This window comes from Sus scrofa, chromosome 6 (genome assembly GCF_054392235.1).
Source record: "Sus scrofa isolate SSC_HxYL_T2T_F1_AM1 chromosome 6, Sscrofa_HxYL_maternal_Yorkshire_Landrace_v2.0, whole genome shotgun sequence".
Lineage (NCBI taxonomy): Eukaryota > Metazoa > Chordata > Mammalia > Artiodactyla > Suidae > Sus > Sus scrofa.
The window spans coordinates 5,114,194-5,133,474 of record NC_139388.1 but is presented as its reverse complement, the minus strand read 5'-3'; the positions used below and the strand labels follow the sequence as shown (position 1 = coordinate 5,133,474).

The 19,281-nt window shown below is 51.8% G+C and overlaps 1 protein-coding gene across 8 annotated transcripts in view; it reads left to right on the top strand.

Annotated features, from left to right (window-relative positions):
• Positions 1-798: 798 nt before the first annotated feature.
• The window catches only part of ATP2C2 (ATPase secretory pathway Ca2+ transporting 2), an 83,013-nt gene continuing 64,530 nt past the window's right edge, over positions 799-19,281 (top strand). For all 8 annotated transcript variants that reach the window (XR_014805329.1, XR_002344471.2, XR_014805327.1 and 5 more), the window contains exon 1: positions 799-1,017. Coding sequence is in view for 3 of the 8 variants with exons in the window: in XM_084959415.1 (XP_084815541.1) it covers positions 919-1,017 (99 nt within the window). In the remaining 5 variants the exon portion in view is untranslated. The remainder of the gene's footprint in view (positions 1,018-19,281) is intronic.

Below are 19,281 nucleotides of genomic sequence, written 5' to 3'. Positions count from 1 at the left end.
GATGACACCCACACCAACCACATGTGCTCCACGAGCCTGCCCCGAGCTCTGCCACGAGCTCTTCTAGACAACATGGGCCATCAAATCCTCTAGGAAGGAGGCGCTATCCGGCTGTAAACCCTTTACACCACCTGCCTGAGGCCGCGCAATGCGCAAGCGCTGGCAGCCCATCTCCTGCAGGTGAGGATAAAGCGCTCACCGACCAGGCAAGCAGCCCCAAAGCAGTGGGGTCCTTGAACTCTCCTGCCCCTGGGTCTCACTCCCAGGGCCCCTCTTCAGGTGAGGGCCTCGTTTTCCTTCTCCTTCGATAGCAAACTGGGATCCCCGGCTCAGAAAGGCCACGTGGTTGGTCCGGAGCCGCGCAGCTGCGGTAAGGGTCTGAGTCAGCGCCGTTCACCGTGCTCCCAGTACCTTAGCTGACCACACGTGGCTCCCCCGGAGGATGACCTGCCTCCTTGATAAAGTCCAGCTTCCCAGCCCCCTCCAGACCCAGTGACTCAGGGGAGGGAGGGGTCTGGAAATCTGCATTGTAAACAAGCGTTTGCCGCCTCTCTCCACCCCATCCCCCGCTCCAGATGCTTCTTAGGACCTGGCAAGTTTGGAAAACAGCCCAAGCTCTCAGGCGCTCCTGCAGCCCCCGGTTTTCCTGGGCGGCCGCCCAAGGCGGGAAAGTTCCAGGCAGGCTGGCGGGGCGGGGCGGGGCCAGGTGTGCTGAGCACCGCCCGGGTGCGCAGCCCCGCCCCTGGGGCGGGGCCTCACCTGCGGCGGGCAGGTAGGCGGCTACCTGGTAACCTGGGCCTGGCCCGGGAGGCTTGGGCGCGCGCAGCCAGCCTCGGCCACGCCAGGGACCGAGGGACGCAGGGAGGCGCGGCCACCGGCGGGACGGGAGCCTGGGCAAGAGGCCTCCGGCCGCTCACCATGGTCAAAGGACGCTTTTCCAAGTTCCTGCAGAAATTCGCCTTCTCGCGTGCGAGTCACCAGTACGAGCCGCTGGAGGGGGCCGAGTTGGACACCTTGGTGAGTCCTGGCGACCCGGCGCGGGGTGTGCGGTGTGACCCCCACCCCGTCCCACCCCGTCCCACCCCAAGACTCCGTGCGCGCGCTGTGGGCTGCGCGCCCCCAGCTCGCCCGCCCGCCCTGAGCTCTGCGAAGAAGGCGTCTTCATAGCAACGCCAGCCCTGAGCAGGGTTAAAACAGCTCTGCTCCCGGCCCTTCGCTCACCGGTTAACCCTCACGTATCAGCCCATTTTGCGGATGCGAAACTGAGGCCGAGACACGTTAAAAAGGTCCCTTAAGGTGGCACACAGCTAGCGAATGACCCAGTTAGGAACTAAACCCGGGTTTCTCTGACTCCAGAGAATTTAAATTCCCCGGTCTTCCCACCGGGGCTGCTATTTGCATTGCATTTTTTAAAAGCATCTTGCGCTGGGGGAGAAAAAAGAGAGCCACGTAAAAAACCAAAACAAAAACTGCTGTGCAGATGTTTTAGGGTGAAATGATGAGGGACCGAGCCTCCCAGTTTTGCTTCCCAGTTTTGAAAAAACCACTCAGATTAGTTTGTTGACTTTATCCCCTCCAGGGGACCCTCCAGGATAAACCAACTGGATTCTAGGGCCAGGGGGAGTTTTGACTAATAGAGAAACTGACAAAAGCTGTCCCTGCAAACCCTTCCACATAGAAAACCCAGAGACTGAACAAGTTCAAGGGGCGATGCTCCAATTTTCTCCTTCGCTTGTAAGCAGAACGCAGTGTCATACAAGAGCAGAGAGCAGTGAATTTCTGCAAAAGCGTCTCTGGGTCACTGCGCTTTTTGGAATCAGTCATTCAAAAATACAATTCCTGCAGTGGTCCCCCGGCTTTTTGAGGCCTGAAGGGAAACTTTCATTTACTTTTTAATGCACGAGATCAGCTGAGAAAACTTGACAACAGTCAGAACCTGTTGGTTGTATGAGTCTTAAATATATTTGTGCATTTAAAAAAGAGTATTTGGGAGTTCCCGTCGTGGCGCAGTGGTTAACGAATCCGACTAGGAACCATGAGGTTGCAGGTTCGGTCCCTGCCCTTGCTCAGTGGGTTAAGGATCCGGCGTTGCGGTGAGCTGTGGTGTAGGTTGCAGACGCTGCTCAGATCCCACGTTGCTGTGACTCTGGTGTAGGCCGGTGGCTACAGCTCCAATTCGACCCCTAGCCTGGGAACCTCCATATGCCGCGGGAGCGGCCCAAAAAGACAAAAAAAAAAAAAAAAAAGAGTATTTGATAAATGGACGTGAATGTGAGAATTCTGGTGCTCGAAAGGTAGACCACAGGGCCGAGTAGCGGCAGTTCTCAAATAATCTGTTTTACTGAAGCAACGTGTGTGTGAAACGTGAATTGAATATAGAGTTCCACTACCCGGCCGAAATCCAATTCTCTCCCTAGGTGCTGTGTAAGGCGTTCTGTTAAAGGAATTTGAAGTTCGTTTGCCAACACTTGTCTGTTCTCTGTAACTCTTCCTATTTCTTTCCCATCTTGTGATTTTTGCATCAGCTGAGTATTTTGCCAACACTCCTGATGCGGTTGGTTCCTATCGCATTTGGTCTGGATGCACAGGCTTGCAGAGTATCCAGGTGTGCCAGGTATGGGGCTGGTGTCACATGAACAGAGATGGCATGGTGAATTGGATCTCTGCACCAGAGTGGCCTTCACAGGTTCCCACTGTGGCTCAGCGGTAACGAAGCCCACGAGTATCCATGAGGACTCGGGTTCGATCCCTGGGCCCGCTCAGTGGGTTAAGGATCCAGCGTTGCTGTGAGCTGTGGCGTAGGTTGGCAGCTGCAGCTCCGATTTGACCCCTAGCCCGAGAATCTCCATATGCCTTGGATGTGGCCCTAAAAAGAGGAGAAAAAAAAAAAAACGGAAAAAACAAAGTGGGCTTCAAGCCCTCCCCCACCCCAGCTTCCCAAAGGGACCCTCGAAGGTAGGCAGTGGGGGCGGGGGTGCTCACCCACCTGGCGTGGCGGAGCTGTTCTCAGCTGCACCCTGAAGGGGTGTGATGACTTAGCTGAGAAAATATCGTCTCTCTAAAGGCACCTGTGAAACCCAGGAAATTGCAATAAAGGTAAATGCAGAGTGAGATGAGGAAGGAGTCCGGCTGGGCCAGGGGATGTCTTTCCTGCCAGCTCAGCTCTCACACCGACATCCACCACCTGGGGCTCTTTTTTTCCTCAACAAAATTGGAAAGAGAAGCCCCGTTCGTTTACCGGGATCATTTCCACGACAGTCACAGCCCTTTGAGGGCACTTGTTCATGCGATGTTGGGGGCAGCCTCTGGACTTCGGAGGCACCCCAGGTTATAATACTGACTATGGTTGAGAATTTGCTGCCTCGTGCCCCCTCCCCACCCCACCCCAGGTGAGCTGGGTGATTGTGTTCATGTGATCGTGGAGGTTATTGGGACTCTCAGGTCCGACAGGTGGTAAGGATACAGCTGGGCACAAAATAGCCTTCCCGCGGAGGCTGACGGTCTACGGAGCAACCAACAGATGTTTAGCGTAAGATCCAATGGTCTCAGGTGTGATAGAGAATAAAGTACCCGAGCGATGGGGGGTGGGGTGCAGGGGGTCAGACAAGAGCACCTGTGGCTGAATCAGCACAGGTTTTTTTTTTTGTTTTTTTTTTTAAGGGCCGCACCCAAGGAAATTCCAGGCTAGGGGTCAAACTGGAGCTGCAGCCACAGGCCTATGCCACAGCCACAGCAACTCAGGATCCGAGCCTCGTCAATGACCTTCACCACACCTCATGTCAACGCTGGATCTTTAACCCACTGAGCGAGGCTGGGGATCACACCTGCATCCTCATGGATACTAGTCGGGTTCCTTAACACTGAGCCATAAAGGAACGTCCTATCTTTTTTATCTATCTTTTTACGGCAGCACCTGCAGCATATGGACGTTCCCAGGCTAGGGGTTGAATCAGAGCTGTAGCTGCAGGTCTGCGCCACAGCCACACTGGAGCATTAACCCACCGAGCGAGGCCAGGAATTGAACTCCCATCCTCACAGACACTATGTTAGATTCTTAACCCACTGAGTTTACAACGAAACTCCAGCACAGTTCTTATAGCTCCAAAGATGCATTTCTGGTATAATGGAAAGAAAAGCATTGAGGAGACCCCCTTTTATTAATGGAAAAAAGCTCTCTCTGATGACCTGAACTTTGGGTGAGGAAAACGTTGGACCAGAAATTCCTGCTTCCTGGATGACACGTGCCAAGTCTGGAAAAGTTACCTCTGACCCTCAGGCCTCCCATCTCTTAGCAAAGACTGGCATGGCTCCATCCCATGCTGTCTTCCTGGCTAGTGAACTGATTCATCTTCCTGGAGCTCAGCAGGGTGATGTCTGGGTTCCAGCACTCCTGGGTCACGGGCACACATTCCTTCAGCCCGGCTTCATGGGGCTCCCTGCCAGGGATGGGAGAAAAAGACGCACACAGCCCTCGCCCTTGTGGCCCCCTGTCCTGGTGGGCAGAGTTGGGTCCCAAACCACAGAGGATAGCTGACTCTTGAGTGAAGAGGCGATTCCAACTGATGGGAACGGCAGATGCTAGGAGGGGGAAGGGCAGAGTTGCTGGAGAGTTCCGAGCAGAAGGGAATGAGGATGCCAGGGCTGGTGGGAGAGGATGAGGCTGCAATAGGGGACCGCGTGGAGCCTTGTAAAGAATCTGAGCTCCATCTGTAGAGCAACAGGGAATGGCTGAAAGGTTTTACGTTGTGGCATCACCATCATTCATCAATTCACATGTGTGTCAGATGTGAGGCATGCAGTAAATAGCACAGACACAATCAGACGTGCGTTTTTAAGAGATCACACTTGGGTTGCAAGAACAGGAGTTCTGATGTTTACACACACAAACACAAATACACATACGTATCATTGGTGTTTCTCAAAATATAGCACTATATGACACCCCGAAAAAATGTCAGCTCCAATATTGTCTGAAATTATGCATATCAAGATGTGACTTAAGTATAAGCCTAAAACTTGCAGTAAACGTAGCCCTGTGCTTAGAACTCTCCTCTAAAATTGAACTAAGCTTCTAATCACAGTATGAAGAACAAATGTAGCCGCTGCATTTCGGTGTGACTGGTGATGTCTTGTGAAAACGCAGCCAGTGACGTCAGTTGGTTGTGTTCGCTGTCAATTTCTGTCCCACAGGTCACTCCCAAATGCGGCAGCTGGAGACAACACCTGTTATCTCCTGGTTCCTTTGGTTTGTGGATCTAGGGGTTGGGGGTGGGCTGGGTGGGTGCTTCTGGCTACAGGTCTCTCATGTGGCTGCCATCCAGCTCTCACCAGGGCTGTGGTTTCATCTGAAGGCTCTTGGGGTGGACAGGAAGGGGTCCCTTTGCAAGCTCCCTCTCAGGCAAAATCCCCCTGCAGCCCCACTCCGTGGGCGGCCTCATGGCTCAGCAGCTGGCTTCCCCAAGGATGAATGATCCTTTTAATAACCCAGTCTTGGAAGGGATGTCTCATCACTTCTGGCATGTTCTGTTCATTAGAAGGAGTCTAGGCCTGGCTGGCTCTCACGAGGATGTGAATAAGGTGAGGCAGGGTGGTCGGGGGCTGCCTACCGGAGTGGTAGAAAGAATCCCTTAAATGAGACCACGCGTGGCATGGCCTGCACCATAGCTGTGTGTTTCTGTTAATGTTTTTGTCTTAAGTTCCGGCCTTGATTTAGACTCTTTGGATTGTTGATTTTGATAAAACTCAGGCAGACTATCTCCTTACATGTGTCCGTGCAAAAGAGCATTTAAATAGATCAAGAATTGGTTTGCTAGGTTAGGACAAGCAACCTCACACTTAAGCCCAGTTGCCAGCAAGCAGCCCACGGATGCCCATTTGAGAGGCCGCCATTTGATAACCGTTGAACCGGCTGGTTCATTTGAAGCTAAGGTGAGTGCCAGGCGTCGTGTTGATTAGCATACTTGGGACTCATCAGCGGTGGCACGGAGCTCTGTGCCGAGAACCCGGTTCATGGGCAGCCTCGCCTGCAATGTGATTATCCTCTGAAGGTGTGACGATTTAGAGCTGACACCATTAGCACATGCCATGCGACGGCTCTGTTCTCCCGCCAGCTCCTCTCTGAGCCACTGAGAAACTTGCGTCCCTTCCCTGTGTCATGAGATTGTTGTCACAGATGCAAAAGTGGCACTAGCGTCACATCACTGCTCTTTGTTGTAAATTGGCCCCTGGAAGGTCTAGATGATATATTATGTTAGGCTAGTGATTAAAACACATAAAACACATATTCAGAGTCTGGAAGATCTGCTAAAACATGTGGGCTCTTGAGAACGTGTCTGATGATGCCATGTGAGCCGGTCCCAGGTTCTGTTCATGAGAAGGCGTCTAGGTCTCGCTGGTTCTCTCGAGGGTTGGAATAAGGGGAGGCACGTCCAATGTCATGAGCCTTGTTACTAAGGATAAAGGGTCCTGGAGTTCCCCTTGTGGCTCAGCGGTTAAGGAACCTGACTAAGATCCATGAGGATGAGGGTTCGATCCCTGGCCTCCCTCAGGGGGTTAAGGATCCGGCATTGCCGTGAGCTGTGGTGTCGGTCGCAGACGCGGCTCGGATCCTGCATGGCTGTGGCTGTGGTCAGCATCTGTAGCTCCAGTTCAGCTTGGGAACTTCCATATGCTGCATGAGCAAAAAGCAAAAATAAATAAAAAATAAATGAGAGGTGGCTTTACAGCTCTGCACAATGCCTCGTTAAGAAAGTGGTCGTGGTTTTCCTTAGGAGTCATCATTGTGAGATTGGTTCTCTGACTTTGGGTCAGGGGCTCCTACTCTCCCCGCCCCCGCCCCTGCTCAGGCCCAGGGAGCTGCTCCATGGTGGGGGCAGGGCCGGCTACATCATTTGCAAGACGAGGAGTTCCCGTTGTCATGGCTCAGTGGAAACGAACCGGACCAGCATCCGTGAGGAGGCAGGTTCAATTCCTGGCCTCACTCTGTGGGTTAAGACCCGGTGTTGCCGTGAGCTGTGGTGTAGGTCACAGATGCAGCTCAGATCTGGCTTTGCTGTGGCTGTGGTGTAGCCCAGAGGCTACAGCTCCAGTTTGACCCCTTGCCTGGGAACCTCCATATGCTGCGGGCGTGGCCCTAAAAAGACCAAAAAAACCGCCCATAATTTGCAAGAAGAAAATGTGAGGCCCTTGCGAGCAGAATGACTAAGAATTTGGGGAAGGTGCCAGCAGGGCGCTGCCTGCAGCAGGTGCCTGCTGAGCCCTGGAGGGTGTCCTGGTGTGAGGCCGCAGCTGCCGACACCAGAAAGTTCTTGCTGTTTGGTTTCCTCCTCTCCAGCCTCTGCACAGCCTTCTTTTGACCTTCACATCCTTTTGTGGCTCCTTGAGATCAGCTGTTCCCCAAACATGGTCTGAGTTGTAACCAGCCCTCGGCGGTTCCTGTGTTCACTTGAGTTTGAGAACCACTGCTTTTCTCCCGTTCTCCAGACGCCAGACCCTTTCAGTGAGTAGAACACCCATCTCACCAAGTGGGGCAGAGTCACCAAGTAATGATACTGATGAGTATAGAAGTACAGACTCGGCTAAGTCCCGAGAAGGGAAGCAGCGCATGTAAGAAAGGGGTTGGGGGAGTTCCCATTGTGGTTCAGCGGGTTAAGAACCCACCATAGTATCCATGAGGATTTGGATTCAATTCCTGGCCTCACTCAGTGGATTAAGGATCTGGCGTCATCGCTGCAAGCTGCGGTGTCGTTTGTGGATGCATCTTGGATCCTGTTACCATGAGCTGTGGTGTAGACCGCAGCCACAGCCCCATTTTGACCCTTAGCATGGGAGCTTCCATATGCTGCAGGTGCAGCCAGGAAAAAGAAGAAGCCTCTAGCCTGTGGCGATGCTACTGCGGCAGTCTGGGTGCAATCCAGGGAGACTTCCTGAAGGCGCTGGTGGGGACTTGGAGAACTGAGATTGGCACACGAGCTGCACATTCTCATTTTCATCTTTTCCACGGGCCACATTTCAGGCACACCTTGGAGCATGGCCTCCCTCCTCTGATCCTGCAGGTGCCTCTCTGCCCAGGACATTCTGCAGATAGCTAGTCTCTTTCAGCAGCACCTCATCTCCAAGTTCAGAAATCACCCCACAGGGCTGCCCCTCTCTCTCTCTCTGTCCCTCTGTCCCCCATATACCAACATATTGAAATTTGAGTGACAGTTTTCACCTGCCTTTATCCTTGACTTAAGCTGATGTTAGCTGCTGTTTTCCCACTGTCTTTTATGAACCAGGAACTACACATTTTTTTCTTTATTTCCCTCCCTCTTTGGCCCTTTTTTTTTTTCCTGTTCCCTTTCAAAATTTGACTTAAGTGTTTTATTCTCATAAACCCCGGTAAAGATTTGCACAGTCTGAAATTCCTCCTTCACGCCCCCACTTCTTCGATTTCACCTTCCTCCTCAGTGCCAGGCAGAGGGAAGTGCCTCTGCAGCTCCTCAGTCTGCAGTCATCTGATGATGTGCTACAGCTAATCGGATGATCGTTCCCTTGGGAGGTCCTGGCCCCCTTTCTGTGCAGTTCTAGAAAGGCCGTGGTGGGGAGCACGAGCGGCTGCAGCACCAGCTACCTGGATGCCAAGTCTAGTTCTGCCACTTGCCACTGAAGGCCTTGAGCAAACTGCTGAATTCTTTGGTGCCTCAGTTTTCTTCTCTGTACAATGGGGCCATAGGTGCACCCACATCAGAAATCTCTTGGAATGACTTAATACACATGACGTACTCAGAGCAGCACCTGATCACAATAGTTACTATTATTTATAAGCAACTGCCTAAGTGTCCTTTTTTTTTTTTTGCATATTGAGGGTCCTCAACTCCTCTGCCCTCCCCACATAGCTGCGCTACGTACCCGTCTAGCACATTCTCTTCCAACGGGCTGTGCAGGCGTGTCTATTTAACCCCCCTCCCCAACCGATGGGCGTTCAGCTTGTGTCTTTAATTTTTAGAACCCCGTTCCACTGAATGTCTGTGGTTATGGCACTGGGTTGTTCTGAACCCTTACAAGCCCTCTGTGGTGATCTGAGGCTTAGAAAGTGAAGGAGCTTGCCTGGGTCCACACAGCTCTCCTAGGACTTTGGACCCGGGTCTGCCTGAATTCTGTGCTTGAATTCTCTACCCCTACTGGCCAGATTGCTCTTCTATAAAGTTACTGTTTTCCCCGTTGCAATTAATCAGTATTTTATGAGGCATCATGTTGAGACTGTGTCAGTAGCCTGTTTCTCACCCCATTTTCGCTCAGTTTTAGCTTCCGTTGGTGACCCTTGCCTGAATCAGTTACTTTTACGATGTTTGCATGTTTGCTAATCGGCGGTTCTCTGATTCCATCATCCTCCCTCCCGCATGGCTTGGCGCTCTGGTGTTGGGAAGACCTGCCCTTCCCCCACTGGTGTGGTCACTGACATATTCCCACACATATCAGTATGAATTCAGGGGTTCCGATTGAATTAGGGGGTTAAAATTCATTAACGTCATTTTTTATTTTGATGCTCAGCTTGTCCCAGGTTTGACCAATAGAAGCCCCTTGTCATGGCGAGTTTTTGGTGCCCTCTGGACATTTTTCCCTCATCCTTTGAGCTCCTGCCCACTTTCTTGCATAAGAAGAAATTGCAGGCTCATTAAGAAGCTTCCCCACCACGGTCATTTCTCCCAGGAGCCTTGGCTCTTTTTACCGGAAGAAGGGTATTTAGAAATCAAGACCTGGTGGGATGGGTGCTCAAGGTCCTGGGGTACCCTGGCCCCTGGGCCCTCTCAGCGCAAGTGTGTGTGTGTGCATACACTGTTAGATCCATACTGAGTTTTATACCTGTGTGTATGTCTATACATATGTATTTTTTGTGTATTTGACCATAGATTTCAATGCAGTGAATACCAGGGTTGGTGCTGGCTCTTTGTATAACTCCCTTCACCAACAGTAAGCCTGCCAGCTCCCATTGTCTTTCGCCTGTTTACCTATTGCACAACCTCCCTTGTGTAACCCAGCTCCTCACCTTGCCAACCACCTGTTGACCCCAATCCCATTGGCCCCCTCCTAGCTCAGCCACCTTCTCTCTTGACCCCTGACTGCACTGCCCCCACCCCCACCCCCACCCCCCCCAGCAAGATACACACTCTGAGGATCTCATTTCCTCCTATTGTTAGATCTTTGTTGTCTAGGGTCCCACCACCCTCCCACTCACATGCAGACCACCAGCACTGCCTAGATGGGATTTAGGGACTGAAAACCACCTCTGAAATCCATCTTGACCTAAGGTGGGGCTTTAAGAACCCCGGCCTCGGCAGTTTTTAGTATGTGGCAGCATCATTCCCATTGTCCAGAGCAGAAAACTGAGGTTCAGAGAAATCAAGGGATTTGCTGAGGGTTGCACAGCTAGAGGCTGGGGAACTAGAGTGAGAGCCCAGATCAGTGAGAGGGGAGCCCGGGGGTGCTCCCTCCACCCAGTTTCTGTGCTTAGGATTTTCCCTCAAAATTGAAAAGTCGTGGACAGGCCCTCTTGAGTTCATTTGCATTGATCTTGCCCCAGGATCTCAGTCCCCTGTTGCTCTGTGCGCCCCAGCCCTGCTGGCCTCCTCAGGGCTTCCTCTGGCCCCAGCCTCTGTCCTCCAACCCGAATTAACATCTCACACCCCCCGGCCCTAGGAATCCCCCTCCCCTCCGGCACCAGTCCAGCGCCCAGGCTTGGAATCAGCAATTCTTACTCAAGGTTCATGATTCAAGAGGGGGAATTCCCGTTGTGGCTCGGCTGGTTACAAACCAAACTAGTATCCATGAGGATGTGGGTTCGATCCCTGCTTTAATCCCTATTAAGGATCTGGTGTTGCTGCGAGCTGTGGTATAGGTCGCAGACGCAGCTCGGATCCTGTGTTGCTGTGGCTGTGGTGTAGGCTGGCAGCTGCAGCTCTGGTTTCAACCCCTAGCCTGGGAACCTCCATATGCTGCAGGTGTGGCCCTAAAAAAGAAAGAAAAAAGATTCAAGAAGGTACAAAAGGGATTTTTCTCACTGCCTCTCTTTCCACCACCCGGTTGCCAGCCCCAAAACACCTCAACCCCTGGTCTGTGTGGCTTCCCTGATTATACTAATAAATCCCTACTCCTCTCCTTTGAGTTGGACGTAGGCTAAAGTGTGGCTTGCCGTACAGTGCACCTTTTTTCTTTCCCAATCGATGGCTAATGGACCACCACTGGGAAAACTGGCAGTGCGGACTGTCACTAAAGACATGTATATGCTGTGCCCCTACAGCCCGCTTCTAGGCCTGTACCCAGGAGAAATGAGGGCTTTCGTCTGCTAAAGACTTGGACCTAAGGTCCCAGCAGCATTAGGTAAAGAGTCTAAACTGGGCACAACCTAGTTGCCCAACGACATGCAAAGAGTTACGTGCATGGTGCGTATCCTGGAAATGTACTACACAGCAACCCAAGCCAGTAATGTCGGTGCATGAAACAACCTGGATAAATCTTTTTTAAAAATGTTTGAAATTATAGTTGATTGACAAAGTTCTGTCAATTTCTGCTGTACAGCAAAGCGACCCTGTCATACCTCTATATACATTCTTATCACATGAGCTTCCATCATGTTCTATCGCAAGTGATTGGATGTAGTTCCCTGTGCTATACCGCAAGGACCCCATTGCTCATCCATTCTAAATATAATAGTTTGCATCGATTAACCCCAAACTCCTAGTCCCTCCCCCTCCCTCCTCCTCAGCAACCACAAGTCCTCTCTCCATGTCTGTGAGACTGTTTCTGTTCTATAGATGGGTGCATCTGTGCCATATTTTAGATTACCCTGGATGAGTCTTGCTAAGATGAGAAAGAGAAGCCAGATGCAAGAATATGTGTACAATTTCCTTTATATGGAGTTCCAAGATGGCCAGCACAGGAGTTCCCTGGTGGCCTACTGGGTTAAGGATCTAGGGTTGTCATTGCTGTGGCATGGGTTCCATCCCTGGCCTGGGAACTTCTGCCTGCTGCAGGCACAGCCAAAAAAATAAAATAAAAAAAGCCCAACAGGCAGAACAAACCCATGTCGATAGCAGTCTATATGTTGGCCATCTTTGGGGGGGGTGCATCAGCTGGGAGAGGGCACAAGGGAGCCCCTGGGAGCTGGAGAGGTTTCCCACTGCAGGTGACGGGCTTACTCAGGTGTCCACATAGGCACAAAGGCATGCAGGTACGCACAGGATTTGTGCACATGCCTGTATGGAGGATGTACCACCATATGCGTCTACACTTTCTGTAAAGGTAAATGAAAATGTTGATGACCTTGTTTTAATGGCAGCACCACGTTTCACGTTATGGAGCTACTAAAATTAATTGAACCTGTCCTTTATTAGTGGCCCGTGTGTTGCTTCCAGTACTTAGTTAAAAGCTATATTGCAATGGATGACTTTGATCAGATGCCATTCTGCAGTGAGTAAATCTGAAAAAGAAAGGACTTGAGCGGGTCTGTTGCCAACTTTGATGCTGCCAATTGCCCTCCAGTGGGGCCTGTCCCGATTCACCCACCCCTCCAAACCGTCCCCAGCACCGCCTGGTACTAACTTCTGGAAACGGACCTATCAGATAGGGAAGGGGTGGTGGACTGGAATCTTTTTAATGTGCATCTCTGATTTTAAGTGAGTTTATCTTTTCGTGTTTCAAAGTTATTGAGCATTATTCCCTTTCTGTGAACTCTTAGTTTATATGCTTTAACCATTTAAAAAAAGAAAAGGAAAGAAAGCCTGAGCTTATGGTCTTTTCCCTTCTTTGTGAGTAAGAACGCTTCATTTGTTGGGGGGATTCTTCTTCATCCCTGTTAGAAGCTGCAGAGATGTGCCCAGCATGGTTTTGACCTCCGGGCTTTGCATGAGGTGGTCCTTAGAGAGGACCCCCTTGGTTTTGTGTCGTGAGGTTATTGGTCTTTTCCTTCCTGGTTGCTGGCTACATTTTGGCACTCAGAAAGTCCTTTCTCACTGTGAATTTTTTTTTTTTAACGTAGTCCGTGGTTCCTTCTAGTCCTTCAGTGGTTTCTTTCATTCCTGCTTGTCCTATCATCTCGTAAATGGACTTGCTCATGTAGGTTCTGGATCAGGGCAGGTGCCACATCTGCCTTCCTGAGGCACCAGGCAGAGTTCCTTGTGCGCAGGAGGCAGTTGGGGAACAGATGACGGACAGGCACAGGGTTGTTGGGTGAGAGAGGACTCTCTGAGGACGTGGACCAGCTGCCCTGGCCACCGTGTGGCTCAGCCCCCGCCATGGGCAGCAGTGGGCTTCGAAGAACCGGGGTCTGTAACCCATGACTGCACCTTCTCACAGCAGCCCCCGTAGGCCATCTGTATCTGCAGTTGCCCCTGGCAACCACCTGCCACTGCTGTTCCCGGCCCCGGAGCATCCAGCCCTTCCAGGCAGCACAGCTCCAGGCCCCATCTTCCCTCCTCTCTCCCCTCCCAGAAACACTTCAGAGCACCTTCTATTTGCCAAGCACTGTGTGAGCATTTGGGTGTCAATTGAACAGGACCAGCTCCTGCCTGGTGGGGGTCGCAGTCCAATGTTGGCGGCAGACAAGTGGCACAGTGTTCTGGGCATGGGTGACTGGGAGTCTGGGAGCTCGGAGAGCTGGGTTCCTTCCCACAATGCTGGTGGGTGGGTGGATGGATGGATGGATGGTGTGTCAGTTTCCTTGGGCTGCAGTAACAAATGACCAAGTTGGTGGCTTAAAACATACAGATTTATTCTCTTACAGTCCCAGAGGTCAGAGGTCTGGCCTCCAGGGTTCAAGTCTCCTAGAATGTCTTGGGGTCCCTGCTGCCTCAGGCCTCACCCCCATCCCTCCCCAGGAAACAGAAGAATGCTCCCTGCCTGGCCTCCCAGGGCTCCCCTGGGGCCCTGACACTTGCCACCTAGCACTTGGCTCGTTGGTGACAGCCTCATCTCTCCTCCACGATGGCAGTGCCTTGAAAACAGCCCTCGGGACTGAGTGCATCTCCCAGCCAGGCGCCCTCCACTTGGCTCTGGCCACGTAGAGAATCAGCCGGGCCTTTGGGGCAGCTGATGACTGGGGTCCCCGCTCCTCAGCTGGCCTGGGGATAGGCTGAGGCAGGCGTATTCTTATAAGATCCCAGGGGGCCCCCAGCTCTGACGTGCATCAGAACCCTCTGGAGAACGTGTTAAAACACAGACTGCAGGGCCCACCCACGGCTTCTGAGGCATTCGGTCTAGGACACGGCCTGAGAATCTGCATTTGAATTCCAGCTAAACAGTGAATCACTTTCTAGTGTACACGGGTCCTGTGCAGTGTTTGCCCAGTACGTGCCCTGAAAAATGATTCATTGTTTATCTGGATTTCGGAGCTAGCTGGACGTCCTGTCTCTCTCTCTCTTTTCTTTTTTGGCTAAATCTGGCAGCCCTTTTGGAACCCGCCCTCTCTCCCCCAGTTCACAGCTGCTGGAGAAGGAGCCAGCCCCTCCCCCCAGCTGTCCCCAAGCGCTGGACTGTGTGTCCCTGGTTTCCTGTTAGCCCACGGCAGGCTTACGGAGTCCCTGGTGTTAGAACCCCCACATTCCGGGAGACTGAGGCACGGGGGAGGTTCTGAACAAATACGTTATAGAAATAAATGTTTGCACGAACTCTTTACACAGGCATGGGGGAGGTTTTGAGCAAATACCTTATAGAAACAAGTGTTTGCGGAAACCCTTTAAACACCGGGGTCTAACTCCGTGTTTGAGATGAGCTGCGTGCCCATAAGCCAGACGGGAGGCAGAGACCTGGGCTCCAGCTCAGAGGAGGCGGGGTTCAGCCCCAGGTGCCACGTAGTCGCTGGCTCTGCTGGCTCCTCTTTCAGCGATGCTGTGTTGGCCTTGGGTCCCTTGGACGCCGCCGCCCAGTGCAGTCTCCGCACACCCTGTCTGGCTTGGTGAAGGTTCTCTAAGGCTATTTCCTCGGGGCTCAGGAAGCCTCCACTCATCGCCAGTGTGGGGCTGTCCAAGGGCAGACAGTCCCTTGGGGGTCCCAAAGGAGGCACAGAAGGTCACATGTTGTCTGGAGCTCTTGACATGAAATCTGCGGAGCTGGTGCATCTGTAGAGGCGGCCTGCAGATTGGAGGTTGCCAGAAGCTGGGCGAGGGGTGGGTGTGACTGCTAATGGGTACAGGGTCTCCTTTTGGGGTGATGGAACTAGGTAGGCGCAGTGATGGCCCAACACTGGGAATGTTCTAGAGGTCACTGAATTGTACGCTTTCAGGCAAGTCATTTTATTTTACGGGAGTTTTACTTATTAGAAAACAACTTACTGAAAAAGGAGACAGAGGAGTTCCCATGGTGGCTCAGTGGTTAACAAACCCGACTAGGATCCCTGAGGACGCCGGTTCGATCCCTGGCCTTGCTCAGTGGGTTAAGGTTCTGGCGTTGTCCTGAGCTGAGCTGTGGTGTAGGTCGTGGACGTGACTCGGATCCCAAGTTGGTGGCTGTGGTGTAGACTGGGGCTACAGCTCTGATTGGACCCCTAGCCTGGGAACCTCCATGTGCCACAGGGCCCTAAAAAGACAAAAAATAAATAAATAAAAATTAAAAGAACAGGAGACACAGAGGAGAAGGGAGGCAGGGTTCCCCCAAACCCAGTGTGACAGGATTCAGAGGTGCCCCAGAGGGGGCCGGACCCCAGTCACACTGCACCTCTTCTACTAGGGAAGGAACAGGCTGTGATTCAAAGCAGAGAGTCTATAAGGCAGGTGTCCTTGAGGGGGTGAGGGCTGTGCCAGCAGCCACATGCAGGGGGTCGGGGACGAGGGCTCCGTCTGGATGCCAGGGCTCAGCCTTCTGAGGATGGCACCCCTGCAGTGAGACGGGGCGAGCCCCTGCTGATGCCAGCCTGGGCCCCGGCCCCACGCCCCCTGCCTCAGCAGCCTGGGAGCACAGGAGGGACCAGGGCCCCTGTGTAAGTGGGTCGGGAAGTGGAGAGGAGGTGAGAAAGCAGAGCCCCCCGGTGTAGACGGCTCCTTCCTAAGGTCGATCGTGGGGAGTGCGAGGAGAAGGTGCGTGGATCGCCAACCTGGAGCCCAGGAAGGAGCTTAGGGGTGCATGAAACAGCACACCGAAATTGGTGAGGGGGCAGTGTGGACCAGCTGGTGTAGGGGATGGTGGGGGGTTGGGGGAGGTCTGAGATGGGCACCCAGGAGCGAGTGGGGAACCCGGATCACAGTTATGGAGGGAGTTCCAGTCGAAGCAGCTTTTTAAAATTCCTTTTTTTTTTTTTTCTCGCTGAGCCCTAGCTTGTAAAAGTTCCTGGGACAGGGATTGAACCCATGCCACAGCAGCAACACCAGATCCTTAACCTGCTGTGCCACAAAGGGGACTAAAATTTCTTTAAAAAAATTTTTTAAGGGAGTTGAAATTCGCATAACATAAAATTCACTGTTTTAAAGTGACCAGTTCCATAATTCCCTTGTAAAGCGGCTTAAGGATCTGGCATTGTCACTGCAGTGTCTGGGGTCAGCTCAGGTGTCTGGTGTGGTGAGGGTTCGACCCCTGGCCTGGGCACTTCCACATGCTGCAGGCGTGGCCAATAATAAGAAAAGCGAACAGTTCAGTGTCATCCCTGAGCACAGCCCTAACGTCGTGTGACCTCTGCTTGTCGTGGCACCCCTGGTGGAGGGCTCTTAACATTTTGGTCGCCCCTTAAAGAAACTTCACACCCATCAGCGGTTGCTCCCCCACCCCCAGCCTCTGGCAGTCGCTCTTTGACTTTCTCTATGCGTTGCCTATTCTGGACATTTTATAAAAACCGCATCATGTGCTACGTGGCTGTTTTTGGCTGGCTTCCTTCACTCGAGACGAGGTTTTTGAGCTTCATCTGTGTTGGAGAATGTCGTGGCTTCCTAGGGCTGCTGACAAAGCCCCAAAAAGATGGTGGCTTAAGACCAGAAATTTACTTCCCTCGTGGCCTGGCGGTTAAGGATCCGGTGTTGTCACTGCTGTGGCTCTGGTTCGGTCCCTAGCTGGGAACTTCCACCTGCTGGAGGCACAGCCAAAGCAAACAGACAGACACCCCCTCCCACTTCCCAGTGTTCCTGCTCAGCAGGTTAAGAACGGGACATACTATCTGTGAGGATGCAGGTTCCATCCCTGGCCTCGCTCAGTGGGTTAAGGATCCGGCGTTGCCGTGAGCTGTGGCGTGGGTGGCAGACTCAGCTTAGATACCGCGTTGCTGTGGCTGTGGTGTAGGCCGGCAGCTTCGGTTCTAATGTGACCCCTAGCCTGGAAACTTCCATATGTCGCAGGTATGGCCATTAAAAAAAAAGAGAGAGAGAAAACAAACAACTAACCTTCCCCCAACCCCAACCAGATGTTTATCTTGCGCAGTTCTGGAGGCCAGAAGTGCAAGGTCCAGGTAGGGCCTGGCTCTCTCTAGAGGCTCCAGGTGAGACTGTTCTGTGCCTTTCTCTTAGCCTCTGGTGCCCGGGCTGGCAGAGGCTCCGCTCCATTCACATGGGCTCCTCTGGGCGCCTCTGTCTCTGGGTCCAGATCGCCTTCTCATGAGAGCATCAGTCACACTCGATTAGGGCCCCCCCCAGTGACGTCACTGTCACTTGGCTGCCTCTATAAAGATCCTGTCTCTGAATGAGGTCACGTTCGGAGAAATGGGGTTGGGACTTCAAGATCGCTTTTTCCTCCCTTCGGGTTTTATTGAGATGTAATTGACACACAGCCCTGTGTGTGTTCAAAGCGAGCAGCGTGGCGATTTCACTCACCCTCATCACGAAGTGATGACACAATAAGCATAGTGAACACCCATCAGCTCGTAGCTGTTCCTGTGGTGAGAACTCTTAGGAGTTACCTTCCTAGCAACATTCACAGAGAACATGCATCAGTGGGGGGTTTTGTGTTTGGGGGCTTTCTGTGGGGGGGTGTTGTTGTTGTTTTGTGGTTTTTTGGTTTGGTTTTGCTCTGCTTTGCTTTTTAGAGCTGCACTTGCGGCATACGGAAGTTCCCAGGCTAGGGGTCGAGTCAGAGCTATAGCTGCCAGCTTCCACCACAGCCATAACAACATGGAATCCAAATCACAGCTGCAACCTACACCATAGCTCACAGCAATGCCGGACCCTTAATCCACTGAGCAAGGCCAGGGATCGAACCCATATCCTCACGGATGCTAGTTGGGTTCCTTGCCTCTGAGCCACAATGGGAACGCCCATTCATCCGTGTTAATTGTATGTATCATGTTGTAAATTACATGCCTGGTCCTTACTTATCTTATCATTGGAAATTGGTACGTTGTGACTGCCTTCATCCAATTCTCCCTCCCCTACCACTGGTAACCATAAATTTAATCTCTTTTCCTCCGAGTTTTTTGACGTTAATTGGCCTGCAACGCTGAGTTAGTTCCAGTGTACAACATAGTGATTCGATAGTTCTGTGTATTTCAAAATGATCACGAGGATAAGTCTAGTTACAATGTGTCACCAAACAAAGACATGACTGAAGTATTGTCTGTATTCTTCACATTGTACCTGTCATCCCTGTGATGCGTTTGTTCTGCAGCTGGAAGTTTGCACCTCTTACTCTCCCACACCCACTCCTCTCATCCCCGCATCCCTCGCCCACTGGCAACCTCTTGTTTATTCTCTGTGTCTGTGACTCTGTTTCACTTTTATTGTGTTTGTTCATTTGTTTTATTTTTTAGAGGCCACATGTAAGTGATGTCATATAGTATTTGTCTCTCTGACTTATTACATGTAGCGTAATACCCTTTAGGTCCGTCCGAGTTGTTGCAAATGGCAGGTCTCCAGCCTTTTTGATGGGTGAATAATATTCACTTGTATATATGTATACATTATGTATAAACATACACATTGCATACATAGGTTGTGTGTGTGTGTCTTGTGTGTACGCATATGTTGTGTGTATACACATATGTTATGTGTATACACACAGATATATACACATCTTCTTTACCCATTCATCTACTGAGTGGATACTTAGGTTGCTTCCATATCAGATCTTTTTTGGAGGACACAATTCAACTCATAGCACAGCATGCATGAGCCCTTCATCCTTTTTTGTGGCTGAATAATACTCCGCTGTATGGATAGTGCACATCTGGTTTATCCGTCACCGGCGGGTGGACCTTGGGGCTGTTGTGAATCATACTGCTATGAAGACCCACAAACATGGATCTCTTTGATGCTCTACTTTCATTTCTCTCATTCACATGCCTGAGAGTGGCTTTCGTTTCAGAACCTAGCTGGAGGCCAGGTGCCCTCCCACTTT